This window comes from Babylonia areolata, chromosome 28, assembly GCF_041734735.1.
Source record: "Babylonia areolata isolate BAREFJ2019XMU chromosome 28, ASM4173473v1, whole genome shotgun sequence".
Taxonomy (NCBI): Eukaryota; Metazoa; Mollusca; class Gastropoda; order Neogastropoda; family Buccinidae; genus Babylonia; species Babylonia areolata.
This window is the reverse complement of record NC_134903.1, coordinates 23,610,621-23,628,093: the sequence shown is the minus strand read 5'-3', so window position 1 is coordinate 23,628,093 and position 17,473 is coordinate 23,610,621. Positions and strand designations below refer to the sequence as shown.

The 17,473-nt window shown below is 44.5% G+C and overlaps 1 protein-coding gene across 1 annotated transcript in view; it reads left to right on the top strand.

Moving 5' to 3' along the window:
* Window positions 1–751: 751 nt before the first annotated feature.
* Window positions 752–17,473, top strand: part of LOC143302021 (uncharacterized) — a 78,794-nt gene continuing 62,072 nt past the window's right edge. The window contains exons 1-6 of the mRNA XM_076616507.1: window positions 752–793; window positions 1,145–1,227; window positions 2,997–3,232; window positions 9,313–9,740; window positions 10,940–11,731; window positions 16,738–16,860. Coding sequence (XP_076472622.1) covers window positions 752–793; window positions 1,145–1,227; window positions 2,997–3,232; window positions 9,313–9,740; window positions 10,940–11,731; window positions 16,738–16,860 — 1,704 coding nt within the window. The remainder of the gene's footprint in view (window positions 794–1,144; window positions 1,228–2,996; window positions 3,233–9,312; window positions 9,741–10,939; window positions 11,732–16,737; window positions 16,861–17,473) is intronic.

Below are 17,473 nucleotides of genomic sequence, written 5' to 3'. Positions count from 1 at the left end.
GAGCCTGGTTGTGATGCCATCAGGTACACGGGCTTTGTTGGGGCTCAGTCTGAAAATCAGCTTTCTTACTCCGTGATGCTGATGTCGCTGCATGTGGTGTAGTTGGGTAGGTCAGGTGGTAAGGGGCATCTTTGATTGAAGTTTTTGGCTGTGATGTCTTCCTTGCAGCTGAAGACAGACTGGAACTGTTTGTTCAGGACTTGGGCTTGTTCCTTTGGGTCAGTGATAAGCCTTCCTGCATCTTTGAGAGCAGAGACACCAGAGCCTTCAGTCCTTCTTGCTTTAACAAAGCTCCAGAACTTCTTTTTCGGTGCGGTTTGGCCTGGGGTGTCTGTGATGAAGTGTTTATATACCTCCAGTACAGACGACGCAGACGTTTCTGGACAAGCCGCTTGAAAGTCTTGAATCGCTTGTGCACCTCTTCATCACCAGATTTCTTCTACCGCTTTTGTAGACGGTCTCTCCTTCGGATCAGCTTGATCGCCACATTATCGATCCATGGACGGCTTCGTTTATTATTTGTAAATTTGTGTGGGACATGTTCAGTGAGGGCATTTTTCAGACCCTGGCATAGCTCTGTCCAGATCTCTTCAGTGCTGCTGTCTTCAGTGAAAGTGGACAATAGATCGTCATTCAGATGTTGGGCTGTCTCTTTCAATGGTCCTTTACTGGCTTCTGTGTAGACTGGGATCAGTCTATGTGGCTGGCATTTCATTGGAGGGTAGATTTGGAGTTCCATGCACGTTGCATCATGGTCGCCAAGTCCGGGGAGTATCTCAGTGCGTGGCACCAGGTTTGGGAGGTTTGTCGGGAAAGTGTCGAGGAAATTTTCTCCTCCAGTGGGTTCCTGCACCATCTGTTCCTAGCCCAGGTCATTTACAACCTCCGTGAACGTGTGGTGGATGCTGGGGCATGGAGCTCCTTTCTTCCGAGATTCTGACGGCCAGTGCCATCCAGGGAGATTAAAGTCTCCACCTACCACGATGATGGAATTATAGGTAAGTGAGGCACGATTCGCTGATTCACTGAACGCATTCAGGCTGTCTGCATTTCCTATGTGCCGATGGTAGAAGGAGCACACCAGCAGAGTGCGACATCCCTGCAGCTTGATTTTCACCCACAGTATTTCACACTGTGTGGACAGTTCCGGGACTTCCGAGGAGGTGAGGTCTTCAGAGACAGCAATGAATACCCCTCCTCCAGTTTGGCTTTCTCTGTCTCTTCGATGTAAGGTATACCCAGTGGGGAAGATTTCAGCACTTGCATGTTGGGGGGTAAGCCATGATTCTGAGCCAAAGATGATATCTGGTCTGGTACTCTGGGTGAGGTTTATGAGTTCTGCTGTTTAGCCAATAACAGGCTGACAGTTCAGTGATATAATACAGAGTGGGTGTCTTGGATGTTTATCTTGTTTGCTGATGTTGGAGTGGACGTGTGTAGTGGATGAAAGGCACTGTCAAGGTTTAGGTCCAGGGAGTGACCTGTTAGGCTGGAATGGTTGGAGCTTAGCCTGTGCAGATCAAAAGCAATGGAGCTGTAGTTGGCATTGGCACATATATCACAGTGCCATGTGATGTTACTTTCTCCGAGAGTGTCGTATTCTCTTGTACTGATATTCTGGTATTCAAAGTAAAACCACTGTCCGCATGTTTCACAAGCAACACCTGAGTGTCCCAAGTGACCGATCGATCGTTGGTACCACATGGATAGTGTTCTGTGTCGTCTGCTAATTCGTCAAGTTCAGACGGGGCAGCAGATGAAGCTGCAGCTTGACTTGAGGCGTGGAGGACACCCAACAGAGCAATACAAAAAGCTGCTAGGTGTCGTCGGCAGCAGTATTTCCAGTGCACGGGGTCGGCTGTATCAAGAAAGCCATTTGTTTTGAAGCTCACGATGTCGCGGGCGCCGCCATTTTTGTTTATGTTCTGGGTTCGGACAAAGAGCAATGGAACGGCGATAATTACTCGAAAGAGGGGAGAGATTAACACAAAATGTACTTAACCTTAGGTGCTCAAGTAAATAAGGGAGACTCTGGTATGTTTCCAAAGGAACTGAACTAATAATAGTAAAGAAAAAGAAATAAAGAAACAGAGCCCTCGGCAGTGCCTGCCACCTTTGGCGTAGTAGTAGTAGTAATATGTTATTATCATCATCATCACGATTATCATTATCATTATAGTTATCATCACTATTACCATCACCATCGCCATCATCATCATCATCATCATCATCACCATCATCATCATCATCATAGCCATCACCACCATCACCATCATCACCTTCGCCATCATCACCATCACCATCATCATCATCATCACCAACACCATCACCATCATCATCATCAACATCATCATCATCATCATCACTATCATCACCATCACCATCATCATCATCATCACCATCATCAGCATCAGCATCAGCATCACCATCGCCATCATCATCATCACCATCACCATCACCATCACCATCATCGTGATCACCATCATCATCGTGATCACCATCATCACCATCATCATCATCATCATCATCATCATCATCATCATCATCATCATCATCATCATCACCATCATTATCATCATCATCACCATCATCACCATCATCATCACCATCACCATCATCACCATCACCATCATCACCATCACCATCATCATCACTATCATCATCACCACCACCATCACCATCATCATCACCATCATCACCATCACCATCATCATCACCATCATCACCATCATCACCATCACCATCATCACCATCATCATCACCATCATCACCATCATCATCATCATCACCATCATCATCAGCATCATCATCACCATCATCACCATCACCACCACCATCACCATCATCATCATCACCATCACCACCATCATCACCATCACCACCACGATCACCATCATCACCATCACCATCATCACCATCACCACCATCATCAGCATCATCATCACCATCATCATCATCACCATCACCATCATCAGCATCACTATTGTGGGTCTCAGAGTGATGCTGTTCAACACAACTCGCTGCCAGTCTCTGAAGAACGCCACCGGTCACGTGACCCCCAACCACGTGACGGGCATCGAGGCCTCGGTGGAGACCTGGGAGGCGGTGCTCATCTTCGTCAGCACGGGCCTCCTGGCCTCCCTCATGGCGACCGTCTTCAGCTTTTTCCGCAACGCCATCTACCACGACAAGGTGGGCTGTACCATGCTGTGTGGCTGTGGGCGTGGGATGGGTGTGTTTGGGAAACAGAAACGGAGGCTCGCATTTGCCTGTGCATGCGTGCATGCGTGTGTGTGTGTGTGTGTGTGTGTGTGTGTGTGTGTGTGTGTGTGTGTTCACTCTTGTATACATGTGCATAAGCATGTCTGTGTGAAAGATTGACTCCCTAGTTTGCAGTGAGGTGAAAATTAAAGAAGATTAAAGAAGAGAGGGAGGACATCGAAAAAGTGACCGTAAAGAAAGACATCACACTGACAATGATGATGATGATGATGGTGATGGTGATGGTGATGATGGTGATGGTGATAGTGATGATGGTGCTGATGATGGTGATGATGATGATGATGGTGATGGTGATGGTGATGGTGATGATGGTGATGGTGATAGTGATGATGGTGCTGATGATGGTGATGGTGCTGATGATGGTGATGGTGATGCTGGTGATGATGATGATGATGATGGTGCTGATGATGGTGATGGTGATGATGATGGTGATGGTGATGATGATGATGGTGCTGATGATGGTGATGATGATGATGGTGTTGATGTTGATGATGATGGTGATGATGATGATGATGATGATGGTGATGATGAACGTGATGGTGATGATGATGATGATGATGATGGTGATGATGAAGGTGATGGTGATGATGAAGGTGATGGTGATGATGAAGGTGATAATGGCCAAAGGGAAACAAACAGGCGTGGCCATGGTCATGATGGAAAATAGCAGTGGGACTTCACGTAGAGAGATTGTCTCTGGGCCATTAAGGAACAGGAGGGGGTAAGGAAATGAAAGACAAACAAAGAAGAAAGAAAGAAATGCAGAAGAAGAAGAAGATGATGATGATGATGATGATGACGAAGGGGCAAAGACGAAGAGGCAATGAAGAAGAAAATACAGCAGTAGTGTTGATAACTAGTGACCTGGTATTGGATCAAAACCGAGTAGAGACACACATTGTGTTGTTGATAACTAGTGACCTGGTATTGGATCAAAACCGAGTAGAGACACACATTGTGTTGTTGATAACTAGTGACCTGATATTGGATCAAAACCGAGTAGAGACACACATTGTGTTGTTGATAACTAGTGACCTGGTATTGGATCAAAACCGAGTAGAGACACACATTGTGTTGTTGATAACTAGTGACCTGGTATTGGATCAAAACCGAGTAGAGACACACATTGTGTTGTTGATAACTAGTGACCTGATATTGGATCAAAACCGAGTAGAGACACACTGTGTTATTCACGCCGAAGGGCCTGGAACAGGACCAGTACAATGAACGTGGAAACTGAGCAGCACCAGACACGTCACGCCTACACACGGTTTAAAAGGAAACGATGAGATGCGGAAATTCACGGTTGGGTAGTTTTACATTATCAACATATTTCTTTGTTTCCAGGTCAGAGTTCCCTTTTATTCATTTTTTAAATGTCATCATTTATTTATTTATCTATTCATGATTCCAGGCCAAACGCTCAGTTTATATCATAGATTGACATAAGCTTATAGTTGTTCCAACAGCAAAGTGAGAGCTGTATGGTCAATGGTTTCTCTATTGCAGTGGGAAGTCATTTACATCTTAGTCTTTTGTGAACGACTATGATTCTCAAACTAGCATGCACGACTGCACTGGCTCTTTTTTATGTTTACTTTGAGCATGATTCTTGTCACATCTCTGCCATTACGTATTCGAACTGATAATCTTATAAACTATGCCAAAAAGTTGTCCGAACAAATACACTGCACACTCAGAAAAGTAAGTGACAGTGGTGGGCTGCCCATGACGCCATATGACCTACTTCTCGCTCACGAAAGCGGGCCTGCAAACCTTTCATATTGTTCAACATTTTTGCCCGATTCGCCACAAGCATGGGGTAGGTCGTTGAGCAGATGACGATTACACTTCCCATCTCTCAACCCGCTGATTCACAAAGGGAGTCCACAGTGACTGGTTTGTTCCTTCATTCATCTGGAGAAAAACACACAACCACTACAGTATCAGCGTTTAAGGTGGCACAAAATTATGGTTGGTTTTCGTTTTCTCTGACGATGATGAATGATGATGGTGATGATGATGATGATGATGATGACGACGACGATGAAGACGACGATGATGATGATGATGATAACGATTATGCTGATGATGATGATGACGACGATGATGATGGTTATAACGATTATGCTGCTGCTGCTGCTGCTAATGATGATGATGATGATGATAATGATAATTATTATAATTATAATTATAATCATAATAATAGCCATGATGAGAAAGAGAACAGAAAACCCGCAAAAAAGAAATAATAAAAAGGAGATGGAGGAGGATATTGAAAGAACGAGAGAGAGATATATAGGAGGGGGGAGAGAAAAAAGACCTACACGGAGAATGAAATCAACAACAACAACAACAGCATCAGCAGAAACAACACACACACACACACACGCACACACGCACACACACACACACACACACACACACACACACACACACACACGCCCAACCAGAACTAAACTGGCCGTCACAACATGACCGGATCAAAAGCCGGATTGCCGATCGTTCCTCCAGGACTGCTCCAGCCAACCACTGTGGCGGGCGCTCGTTTAGCGAAACGAGCAATCAGAGGTCAGCTCTGACTACGTGATTAACCCCCACCCCCACCCCCACCCCATCACCTGCCCCTCTCCCACAGTTTCTCAAGGAGGCGTCACTGCGTTCGGACGAATCCATATACGCTACACAACATCTGCTGGGCAGATGCCTGACCAGCAGCATAACCCAACGCGCTTAGTCAGGCCTTGAGTGCATACATTCATACATACATACATACATACATACATACATATATATATATAGAGAGAGAGAGACATATATATATATATATATATATATATATATATATATATATATATATATATATATATATATATCTGTGTACCTATCCAAGTGGTTTTCTTCGCAGAATTTAGCCAGAGAACAACACTCTTTTTGCCATGGGTTCTTTTTCAGTGCGCCAAGTGTGTGCTGCACAGGGGACATCGGTTTATAGTCTCATTCGAATGATTCTCCCACAGATAAACAGGTTCCAGAGGTCAGGTCTGACTACCTAACTACCTCCCCCACCGCCCCCCTCCCATCACCCATCCTTCTCCCATAACTAGACAGGTTCCAGAAGTGAGGTCTGACTACCTGATTATTTGCGATCCCCCGCCCCCGCCCCCGCCTATCACCCGCCCCCCTCTCACTGATAAACAGGTTCCAGAGGAAGGTGGCAGAATGGTTAAGACGCTCAGCTGCCAACATAGTGAACCTGTGAGGGTGTGGGTTCGAATCCTGCTCTCCCCCTTTCTCCGCCAAGGTTGGTTGGAAAATCAAACTGAGCGTCTAGTCTTTCGGATGAGACAATAAACCAAGGTCCCGTCTGCAGCACGCACTTGGCGCACTGAAAAAGAACCCATGGCAACAAAAGTGTTGTCCTGTGGTAAAATTCTGTAGAAAAAAATCCGCTCTTGACAGGTACACAAATATATTAGCGTGACTCAGCGCGTTGGGTTATGCTGCTGATCAGGCATCTGCCCAGCAGATGTGGTGTGGCGTATATGGATTTGTCCGAACGCAGTGATGCCTCCTTAAGTAATTGAAGCTGAAACTGAAAACAAGAGGTCAGCTTTGACAACGTAATTAACCCTCCCCTACCCCCCCTCCCACCTCCCCTCCAATCACCCGCCCCTCTCCCACAGCTAAACACAGTGTTTCCGGCCGCGTAACATCTCCGACATGCATCCGCCGATGAATTCTCTTTAGCTTAATTAGCAGCCAGGTGATTAGCCGTTCCGGGCAGGTGGTTGAGGGAGAGGGTGGGGTTTTTGACATGTTTTTCACCCCCCCACTTTTTCTTCCTTTTGAACATAATGTTGTCTTCACTTTTCTTTTCTTGATGTTGGCGTTGTCCTCACGTGAACTTTTCGAGTGAAATGACGACCGATTGATTCTCCTGAAGTGTTTTGTTTATTTTATTTATCTATCTGTTGAGATATCTTGATGCGGCGCATATTCTTGAAGCTATTTTCACGCTCTCTCTGTGTCTCTGTGTCTCTCTGTTTCTCTGTGTGTGTGTGTGTGTGTGTGTGTGTGTGTGTGTGTGTGTGTGTGTGTCTTTCTGTCTCTCTCTGTCGCTGTCTCTCTGTCGCTGCCTTTCTGTCTCTCTCTATCTTTCTGTCCCTCTCTCTGTCTCTCTGATTTTTCTCTCTGTCTCTCTGTCTATGTTTCTGTCTAAGAGGAATTTCTTTGACTAATACACGTAATGAATTATTTGGAATATTGTTAATAAAAGGTCACAAGAAAATGGCATTCCTGGTGATCATCTTGCTGTTTTCTGTTTGTTCCATTTTGTCTGTTTGCTTCTTGTTGTTTTTTAAATGCTATTCAACTGTCGAACCTAATATTCACTTTGTTAGCTCTGGCAAATAAGCAGTTTTCGAATAATCGAAAAGTTATGTTGCTTTGATGGGACTGAGTACATTAACAGACACGTTCTCTGGCCGATTGTACCCAAAATGGAATTCAAGGCACACTCTGTCCATCAAAAACACCCATAATAGTCAGAGTAAAGATCATTGTGGGTCAACACTGACAGACTTGATTAACTGTACTGAGGCCTGAAGCCCATTTTTATTTTCTTTGTTTATTGATGAACTAGCTATTGAGGTCGTTGATGATGGAAGACATAGCACTTTTCTGTGGCTTGGTGCTTTGAAACTTTATTTTCCGATTAACCGATGATGTTATTCTGATGCTAAAGACAGTTCTAGATTTGTAAACACAATCACATTAGCTTGCAGCGTGTGGTGGCATCCCTACAATTGAAGGTTAACTTGAATGAAATTAATATCATTGTATTCTGTAAAGGCTGTTTGTAAGTGCGCGGAGAGATTAAAATATGATTAAGCGCATTGACCACTTGTTAATGCCTGTTAAGTATTTGGGTACATTATTTCCCCTTTTGAGTTTTTGCAAGCGTATACAAAAAGAATCTTGCCAATTAAGCCAGGCGCGCCCTGCTTTGTCTTATGAAAAGATGACATGATCTCGATAATGCTTCCTTTAGTGAATTTCTCAAGTTATTTGATACACAGGTACAGCCAACTGTGAAGTATGGCTCTGAACTATGGGGATTTGGACTGAGTTGACATTCATTTGAATTAGTCAATACCTTTTCTTTGAAAAAAAAAAGGGAAGTAGCTAGGCGAACTCAAGACGATCTTGTTTATGGTTACGTATTTCCAATGAAGTTATATACAGTTTATGTCGTTGGTAATATTCCTTACTTGCTAAAGTTATTTCAAAGGGAGGACGATGAAATACCTCGTTAAACTTACAATATGCTCTTGGTCTTCAGTGTTATAGGTTAAAGAAAACAACAACAGGGTAAAAAAAATGCGTCTTTGAATGTGGTGTCTCCTTTTCATTAGTTGAATCACTGGATTTATTTCAGCGACTGGTTGAATACAGACAGCAGAAGTAGTCTGATCACATCCATACTAATGAATTGACTTTTATAGAAGTTCTTGTATTATACACAATTTGAAATCCCGTTGAATGTCGAACATGGAAATATCTAAACTAGTAAATGACAAATTGAAGATGGGGGATATTGGAATTAGCTGTTGATCATCTCAGATAGAGAACTTTTGACGATGATGTGCTTTGTCTGATACGCAAACGGTTACTTTTCCTGTCTCTGCAAGGCATCTGGGAGGGGGAGTCGGTTTTGTTCTTTGTTGTCCAAGCTTTCACGAATATCCGAGAAAAGTTATTTGTCTAAAAACATGTAAGCTGAGTTTACTTATGTCGTCAGCTGTTGCTGGGCTCGTCGAAAATGTTTCTTTGTTTCTCTGCAAAGCGTTTAGATATTTGGAAACTGCTGTTTCATGAGAATGTTTACGTTGGTATTCACTTCCTTGCACTCGACTGTGAACTTTAATAAAACAAATGTTATGTTGTGTTGTTGTTGTTTTTTTTCCGAAAGGGAGGTCACTTGTTTACTTGTGAACTTGTTTGCTTCTTCCACGGTGCAACTTGAAGTTGTAAAGAACATGTTTGCTTCTTCCACGGTGGAACTTGAAGTTGTAAAGAACATGTTTGCTTCTTCCACGGTGGAACTTGAAGTTGTAAAGAACATGTTTGCTTCTTCCACGGTGCAACTTGAAGTTGTAAAGAACATGTTTGCTTCTTCCACGGTGCAACTTGAAGTTGTAAAGAACATGTTTGCTTCTTCCACGGTGGAACTTGAAGTTGTAAAGAACATGTTTGCTTCTTCCACGGTGCAACTTGAAGTTGTAAAGAACATGTTTGCTTCTTCCACGGTGGAACTTGAAGTTGTAAAGAACATGTTTGCTTCTTCCACGGTGGAACTTGAAGTTGTAAAGAACATGTTTGCTTCTTCCACGGTGCAACTTGAAGTTGAAAATTATGAGAACGAAGGACTGCTGTTTTACATTCACCTTCTGACCGTCCGTCCACTCAGTCATTCATCCATCCATTTATCCATCCATCCATTCCTCAACTTACTCACTTACCCATCCATCCACCCATCCATCCATCCATCCACCCATCCATCCATCCATCCACCCACCCATCCATCCATCCACCCACCCATCCATCCTTCCACCCACACATCCATCCAGCCATCCATCCACCCAACCACCCATCCATCCTTCCACCCACCCATCCATCCATCCACCCACCCATCCATCCTTCCACTCACACATCCATCCATCCATCCACCCACCCACCCATCCATCCTTCCACCCACCCATCCATCCATCCACCCACCCATCCATCCTTCCAACCACCCACTCATCCATCCATTCACCCATCCATCCATCCACCCACCCATCCATCCATCCACCCACCCATCCATCCTTCCACTCACACATCCATCCATCCTTCCAACCACCCACTCATCCATCCATTCACCCATCCATCCATCCACCCACCCATCCATCCATCCACCCACCCATCCATCCTTCCACTCACACATCCATCCATCCTTCCAACCACCCACTCATCCATCCATTCACCCATCCATCTAACAACCCGTATTATTTTCGCCGGCAGCCCGCATGGTCCAACACAGTGCATTAATTCCGCTGGTCATGGGAAGACATTGACTTCACTTTGCACACAGCCGACAACTGCCTGCAAACAAACTTTAAATGTCAGCGGACCATTCATTCTGCTGGCCTGAAGGCAATGTCAGACTGTTCGAGTCACTCCAATAAACGTGCATCGTTGACTGCACAAAATCACAAGAAAGGTGGGTCCAAACTGAACGAGAGGCAAGTGCGTGTTTTGTGACGTCAACGTGTAGAGTTCGTCAAGGGAATAAGGTAACATGTCCGCAGCTGTCACTCAAGAGTTTTTGTCACTTTTTTGTTTTATGTTTTTTTCAGAGAAAACGTTTACGGCTATGATCCGCCACATTTTTTTCTTCTTTAACCAGTCACATCATTTCGCGCAGTAATGTGTTGATGGCGGGTTTGTTTGTGATCAAAGGGAACTTTACTTTTTCAAATAAACGTTTATCAGCAGAGACAACAATCAGATATCTGATTATTTTTCCAAGTCTCAAGAGACTTGTTTATATTTTGCAAAAACTGCCACCGACTGAGAGACGTACATGATGTAAGTTTTGCAGCAAAACGTGCAGCAAGACATGTGCAACAAGACACGTGAAGCAAGACACGTGAAGCAAGACATGTACAACAAGACATGTGCAACAAGACACGTGAAGCAAGACATGTACAACAAGACATGTGCAGCAAGACACGTGAAGCAAGACATGTACAACAAGACATGTGCAGCAAGACACGTGAAGCGAGACATGTACAACAAGACATGTGCAGCAAGACACGTGAAGCAAGACATGTACAACAAGACATGTGCAACAAGACACGTGAAGCAAGACATGTACAACAAGACATGTGCAGCAAGACACGTGAAGCGAGACACGTGCAGCAAGACACGTGCAGCAAGACACGTGCAACAAGACATGTGCAACAAGACATGTGCAGCAAGACACGTGAAGCGAGACACGTGCAGCAAGACACGTGCAACAAGACACGTGCAACAAGACATGTACAACAAGACATGTGCAGCAAGACACGTGAAGCGAGACACGTGCAGCAAGACACGTGCAACAAGACACGTGCAACAAGACACGTGCAACAAGACACGTGCAGCAAGACACGTGCAGCAAGACACGTGCAACAAGACACGTGCAACAAGACATGTGCAGCAAGACACGTGCAACAAGACATGTGCAACAAGACACGTGCAACAAGACACGTGCAACAAGACACGTGCAACAAGACACGTGCAACAAGACATGTGCAGCAAGACATGTGCAACAAGACATGTGCAACAAGACATGTGCAACAAGACACGTGCAACAAGACACGTGCAACAAGACACGTGCAACAAGACACGTGCAACAAGACATGTGCAGCATGCTTCGTTGACCTGTCTGGTTGTTCTATCATGATGGAGCAAAAAACAAAAACAAAAAAAGAAACAACAACAACAACAAAAACAAAAACAGAACACAGACAGACACAGATCCCAGGTAATGATGGAAAAACAAATCAAATTGCTCACAGCAGCTGTGGCATTACCAAGCTCTCCAAGTCGTCCTCAGAAGCAGCAGTCATACTGCCGAGGTCTCTCTTAATGACCACTCTCCTCACCTCACCGCTCACAGTGTCCATTGAAGATTGAACACACCTCTTCACGCAAAGTGGTCATAGATTTGTGACTGGTTTTTAGCCAGGGAGAGAGAGAGAGGGGGGGGGGGGCAGGGGGGAGGGGCCAGGGGAAGGGACAGGGAGAGACAGAGAGAATGTGTGTGTGAAAGAGAGAGGGTGGGTGAACAATGTGATAGAGACAGAGAGGGGTAGAGAGAGAGAGAGAGACTGAGAGGCAGACAGGAAAAATGGAGAGACAGACAGACAGACAGACAGAATGTGTGTGCGAGAGAGAGAGAGAGAGAGGGGGGGGGGGGGCAATGTGAAAGAATGAATGAATGAATGAATGAATGAGACCGAGAAGGGGTAGAGAGAAAGAGAGCGACAGAGATAAAGAAAGAGAGAGAGAGAGAGTTAGACAGACAGACAGACAGAGGGATACCACACTGGATGTGGAAATCCACTATCAGAAACGGAGTGTCGTGACTTGTTCACGTTGGCCATCATTTTCAGTCCTCTGATGACAGTCACCAGGAAAATGACACGGCAGGGGTTGTGCTTTCTTGTGCTCGGGGTGTATTTTGAGAAACGGACAGACAGATACACACAGACACACAGACGCAGACGCACACACACACACACACACACACACACACACACACACACACACACACACACACACACACACACACGCACACACACACACACACACACACACACACACACACAGTGATGAGATAGAGACAGACAGAGACTGAGACTGAAATACGACAGGAAGCGTAGAGTAAAGCCTTGTCACGCAGTCCCAAACCAAAATGGATCTCCATAGCAACATCGTCATCCTCCTCCTCCATCATCATCAATATAAACAAAACAGTCTCAAAGTCTGTGGTTTTTCATGCCCTGCTCTCATGGTGACCTCATTTTCGATACCCCCCACGCCCCCACCCCCCCACCCCCACTACTGTGCCTGGGATGAGTCCTGTCAATGTCTTCAGTGTCGGCAGATTCATGGGGGGCTGTTGTTTGAGGGACGTGGTGGCGGTCTCCACTCTGGGAGGGACGTTCACTCAGTCTGGCTCCGCGACTAAACCATTATTGTCGTCAGTAGGGGGCGTAGTAGGTTATGTCTTAAGTACGCTAAATCAGAACAGGCACCACTGAACACCACCAAAGTGAGTCAGCAGCATGAATTTTACTGTAACCATGTATGAAAATTAAAAAATAAATAAATATCCACATTAACGAATCAATAACATCCCTTATGTGTAGATGGACTCGGTCTTGCTGAGGCTGATGGTGAGTCCAAGGCACCTGCAGGAGGTTGAGAACCTTTCCATAATGAACTGCATGTCCTCGTGGGTGTGTGCAGCAAGCACGCAGTCATCAGCGAAGAGAAACTCTCTCAACAGTGCCTCAAACACCCTGGACCTTTGCCATCTGTGCGAAACTGAATGTAGATGCCCCGGTCACAGTCTTGGATGGCGTCAATCAGCATGGCAGAGAAGAGAATGGAGAACAGTGTGGGTGCCAGGACGCAGCCCTGCTTCACTCCATTTACCACAGGGAACGGATCCGACACGTCAGTATTTTCCTGTACTCTCGCCTGCATGCCATTGTGGAATGACGCAGTCAGCTGGATTAGGCTCTCTGGGCAGCCGAACTTTAAGATCTTCCACAGACCACGGCGGTTCACCGTGTCGAAGGCCTTAGTCAGGTCTACAAAGACCACGTGGAGTTCCTTGTTCTGCTCACGGCACTTCTCTTGCATCTGGCGTACGGCAAACACCATGTCACATGTTCCCCTGCCTGAGCGGAAGCCGCACTGTGCTTTTATTTATTAACTTTTAGCCTGAATTGATAGGGAGGATTTGGGTTCACAGCTATGTGGGGCTATTAACTTTTAGCCTGAGGCGATGGCGAGGACTGGTTGTCTGCTTTGTGGAGCTATTTACTTTTAGCCTGAATGATGGAGAGGATTGAGTTTACTGCTTTGTTAAGATATTAACATGTAACCTGAAGAGTGATGGGAGATCAACTGCTTTTTGGGGAGCTTTTAACTTTTAGCCTGACGAGTAACGGGGACGTGGGGCCGGGGGGGGGGGTCACTGCCTTGTGGAGCTATTAAGTTTTAGCCTGAAGAGTGATGGGGCCGGGGGAGGGGCGTGTGTGTCACTGCTTTGTGGAGCTATTAACTATGTGTCTGTGCAGCAGTTCTGTGAAAGGTGGTGTCAGTGTCCTTGTTGTGTTTCAATGCATTGACACTTGTGGGAATGTGGTGTTGTGTTTTATGCATGTTGTGTTGTAACAACGATGAAAAGTGATAACTCTCTCCATTAACATGGCACACAACTTCAAGTTAATGCTGCTTATCTTACCAGTTCATCTAGCACACAGGTAAATAAAATGTACATTGGAACAAATCCACACACTTCCTCAGAAAAAAAGATGCTCCAGGCTTGTCCTTATACCGATCATTTGACATGTGTACACAGCAGCAGTGACAGAAGAAAATTAATGTGCAAACACAAATTAGCTTTTATTCGAGACTGCAAAGACAATTTAACTGTTATGCAAGACTGCAAACACAAACATTAATTAGTTTTTATTTAAGACTGGCATAGCTTTTTAACCCTGAACATACTACACAACGTGCGAACAATACAGAACAAACACGTGGTTGCCTATTGTCTATAATGGAAGTTTGACATTTCCATTTCACTACCATTTTATAATGATAATGATTGCAATACCATCATAATATGTCCATTACTATCAGCAAATCAGATACTCTAAAGATATTCAGTGTCATGTCCTTTGAAAGGATCAGTTCAGCAATCACTAGTCATCATACGTTATTTTACATTTGTGTGTTTCATTATCTGCTTGAAGCAGTAGCATTCTGGAACTCTCCTTGATTTTTTTTGTTTAATATTGTTCTTGAACTTGCATACGCTGGACATCCAAGCATGAAATGTAATTCATTTTCAATTTTCGATTTGCAAAAGGGGCAATATGTTTTCTGGTTCCATCTGCTATTATGATGGACTTTGCTGTTCAGAAGAGGTAATCCAAATCTAATACGGGTACGAGCAACCCCAAAGCAGTAAATTTCAGTCAAACACAACCTTAAAGTGACCGATAAAATGAATATTGTTTCAGTAGTCATTATGTATTTTTTCTATCAGACACAACCTTAAAATCACCGATAATCTGAATATGTCTCTTTGCCTCTAACAGCCCCAGTCCATTGCTGAATAAATATGCCGACCAGACGTTGTATGAAAATATCTAGGAACAATTTCACATCCCAAATCCTTGTAGTAGCCGCACAATACCGAAACCAGTTCGACATAAAAATTTCCCTCATCTGTGGAACCCAGCATTTTGTCCTTTTTTCATCCTAACCCTGTGATATGCCGTGAGCTTTTTCTTGTAGCTGTTGTTTAGGCCAGCATCAGAAGTAGTTGAGTTGCTTTGGGTAACGTCCCAAATCACCATACACCATTAGATGTGCGAACAGGAAGACCTGGGTATTTTCTGGTCGTTGGGTTCACCATGTTTTAGATGATCAAGGGAACGTCGGTCCGATGTTTTTTTAAACAGTTTTTAAAAGTATCGGGTGTTATATACTTATAATTTCGGAAGGTTATATTTAAGCTTACTAGTTCTGTCTTCCCTTGAGAGAGAGAGACAGACAGACAGACAGACAGAGACAGACAGACAGACAGAGGGGGAGAGAGAGAGAAACAGAGAGAGAACTCAGAAATTCGAATATTTGAAGTGTATGTTCCCAGTATGGTATGAGAAGATATTGATGTGGAGTGATGGCCTAGAGGTAACGCGTCCGCACAGGAAGCGAGAGAATCTGAGCCCACTGGTTCGAATCACGGCTCAGTCGCAAATATTTTCTCCCCCCGCCACTAGACCTTGAGTGGTGGTCTGGACGCTAGTCATTCGGATGAGACGATAAACCGAGATCTCGTGTGCAGCATGCACTTAGCGCACGTAAAAGAACCTACGGCAATAAAAGGGTTGTTCCTGGCAAAATTATGTAGAAAAATCCACTTCGATAGGAAAAACAAATAAAGAAAACTGCACGCAGGAAAAACACAAAAAATGGGTGGCGCTCCCATTGTAGCGACGCGCTCTCCCTGGGGAGAGTAGCCCGAATTTCACACAGAGAAATCTGTTGTGACAACAACAAAAAAAGAGAAATGCAATACAATACAAATACAGTCTAGCTCTCTTTGCAAACATCTCGGTCGGATTTCAGAGGGATTTCAGATTCCAAATAATTTTTATCGGTTAAACCCAGTCCCCCAATCTGTGTGTGTGTGTGTGTGTGTGTGTGTGTGTGTGTGTGTGTGTGTGTGTGTGTGTGCGTGCGTACGTGCGTGCGTGTGTGTGTGTGTGTGTGTGTGTGTGTGTTCTCCACGATGCATTTTTGTCATGGCCTTGATCATTGTCATTGTCATGATCATTGTTGTCATTGACATGACCTTTGTTGTCACTATATAGTGACCATTGTTGTGGCCATGATTAATGTTGTCGTGACCATGATCACTGTTGTCATTGTCATGACCATTGTCATGACCATAATCACTGTTGTCGTGACCATGATCATTGTTGTCATTGTAGTGACCATTGTTGTCATTGTCTTGTCCACTGTTGTCATGACTATGATCACTGTTGTCGTGACCATGATCATTGTTGTCATTGTGATGATCATCACCATGATCTTTGTATTGATCATCATGATCAGGACTCCCTGGACACGTCGTTTGACGCGGGCGGCAAGGTGAACGCCGGACTCACGGCCAGCACCATCGTGTCTCAGTGGACCTGGGCCGCTACCCTGCTGCAGTCATCCACTGTGGCCTCCAAGGTGTGTGTGTGTGTGGAGGGGGGGGGGGGGGTGAGGGGGGGTTCGTTCGTTCTTTAGTTTAGCGTCTTTTCACTATCAGTGATATTAGACGATTAATTTTTTTTTTTTTAAACGCGGGGGGGGGGGGGGGGGGGGGGGGGAAAGAGAAGTCAGGATAATACAGAAAAGGTAGAAAACCACCAAGAAATGCATAACTAACATGAAATTAGCTTTAATAGTAACAATTCAATAATGAGGATAATGACTAAAACCATTAACATGATTATGAAGTACATTAAAGGAATGTAGAAATAGGGCTATGAACTAATGCCTTTGAAAGTTCTACTAAAAGAACCTCGTTACAAATAACTTCCCCCAAATCATCTGCAGAATAGTTACTCTCTGTGAAATACTTGGGCAAGAAGATACGTAACTGCTGACATTGAAACAAACTATGATGCAAGCCGAACTGCTTACCACAAATGCATATAACAGTTTTACTATATTTTGTCTTCAGCGCGTCAAGTTTTATGCGGAAGAAAGTAGAGGTTATTAATCTTGCATAGCAGGCTGATGAATTCGGTATTTTTTCTTTAATAATATGTTCGGGGAACAATGTCCCTTTCTGTTTTGA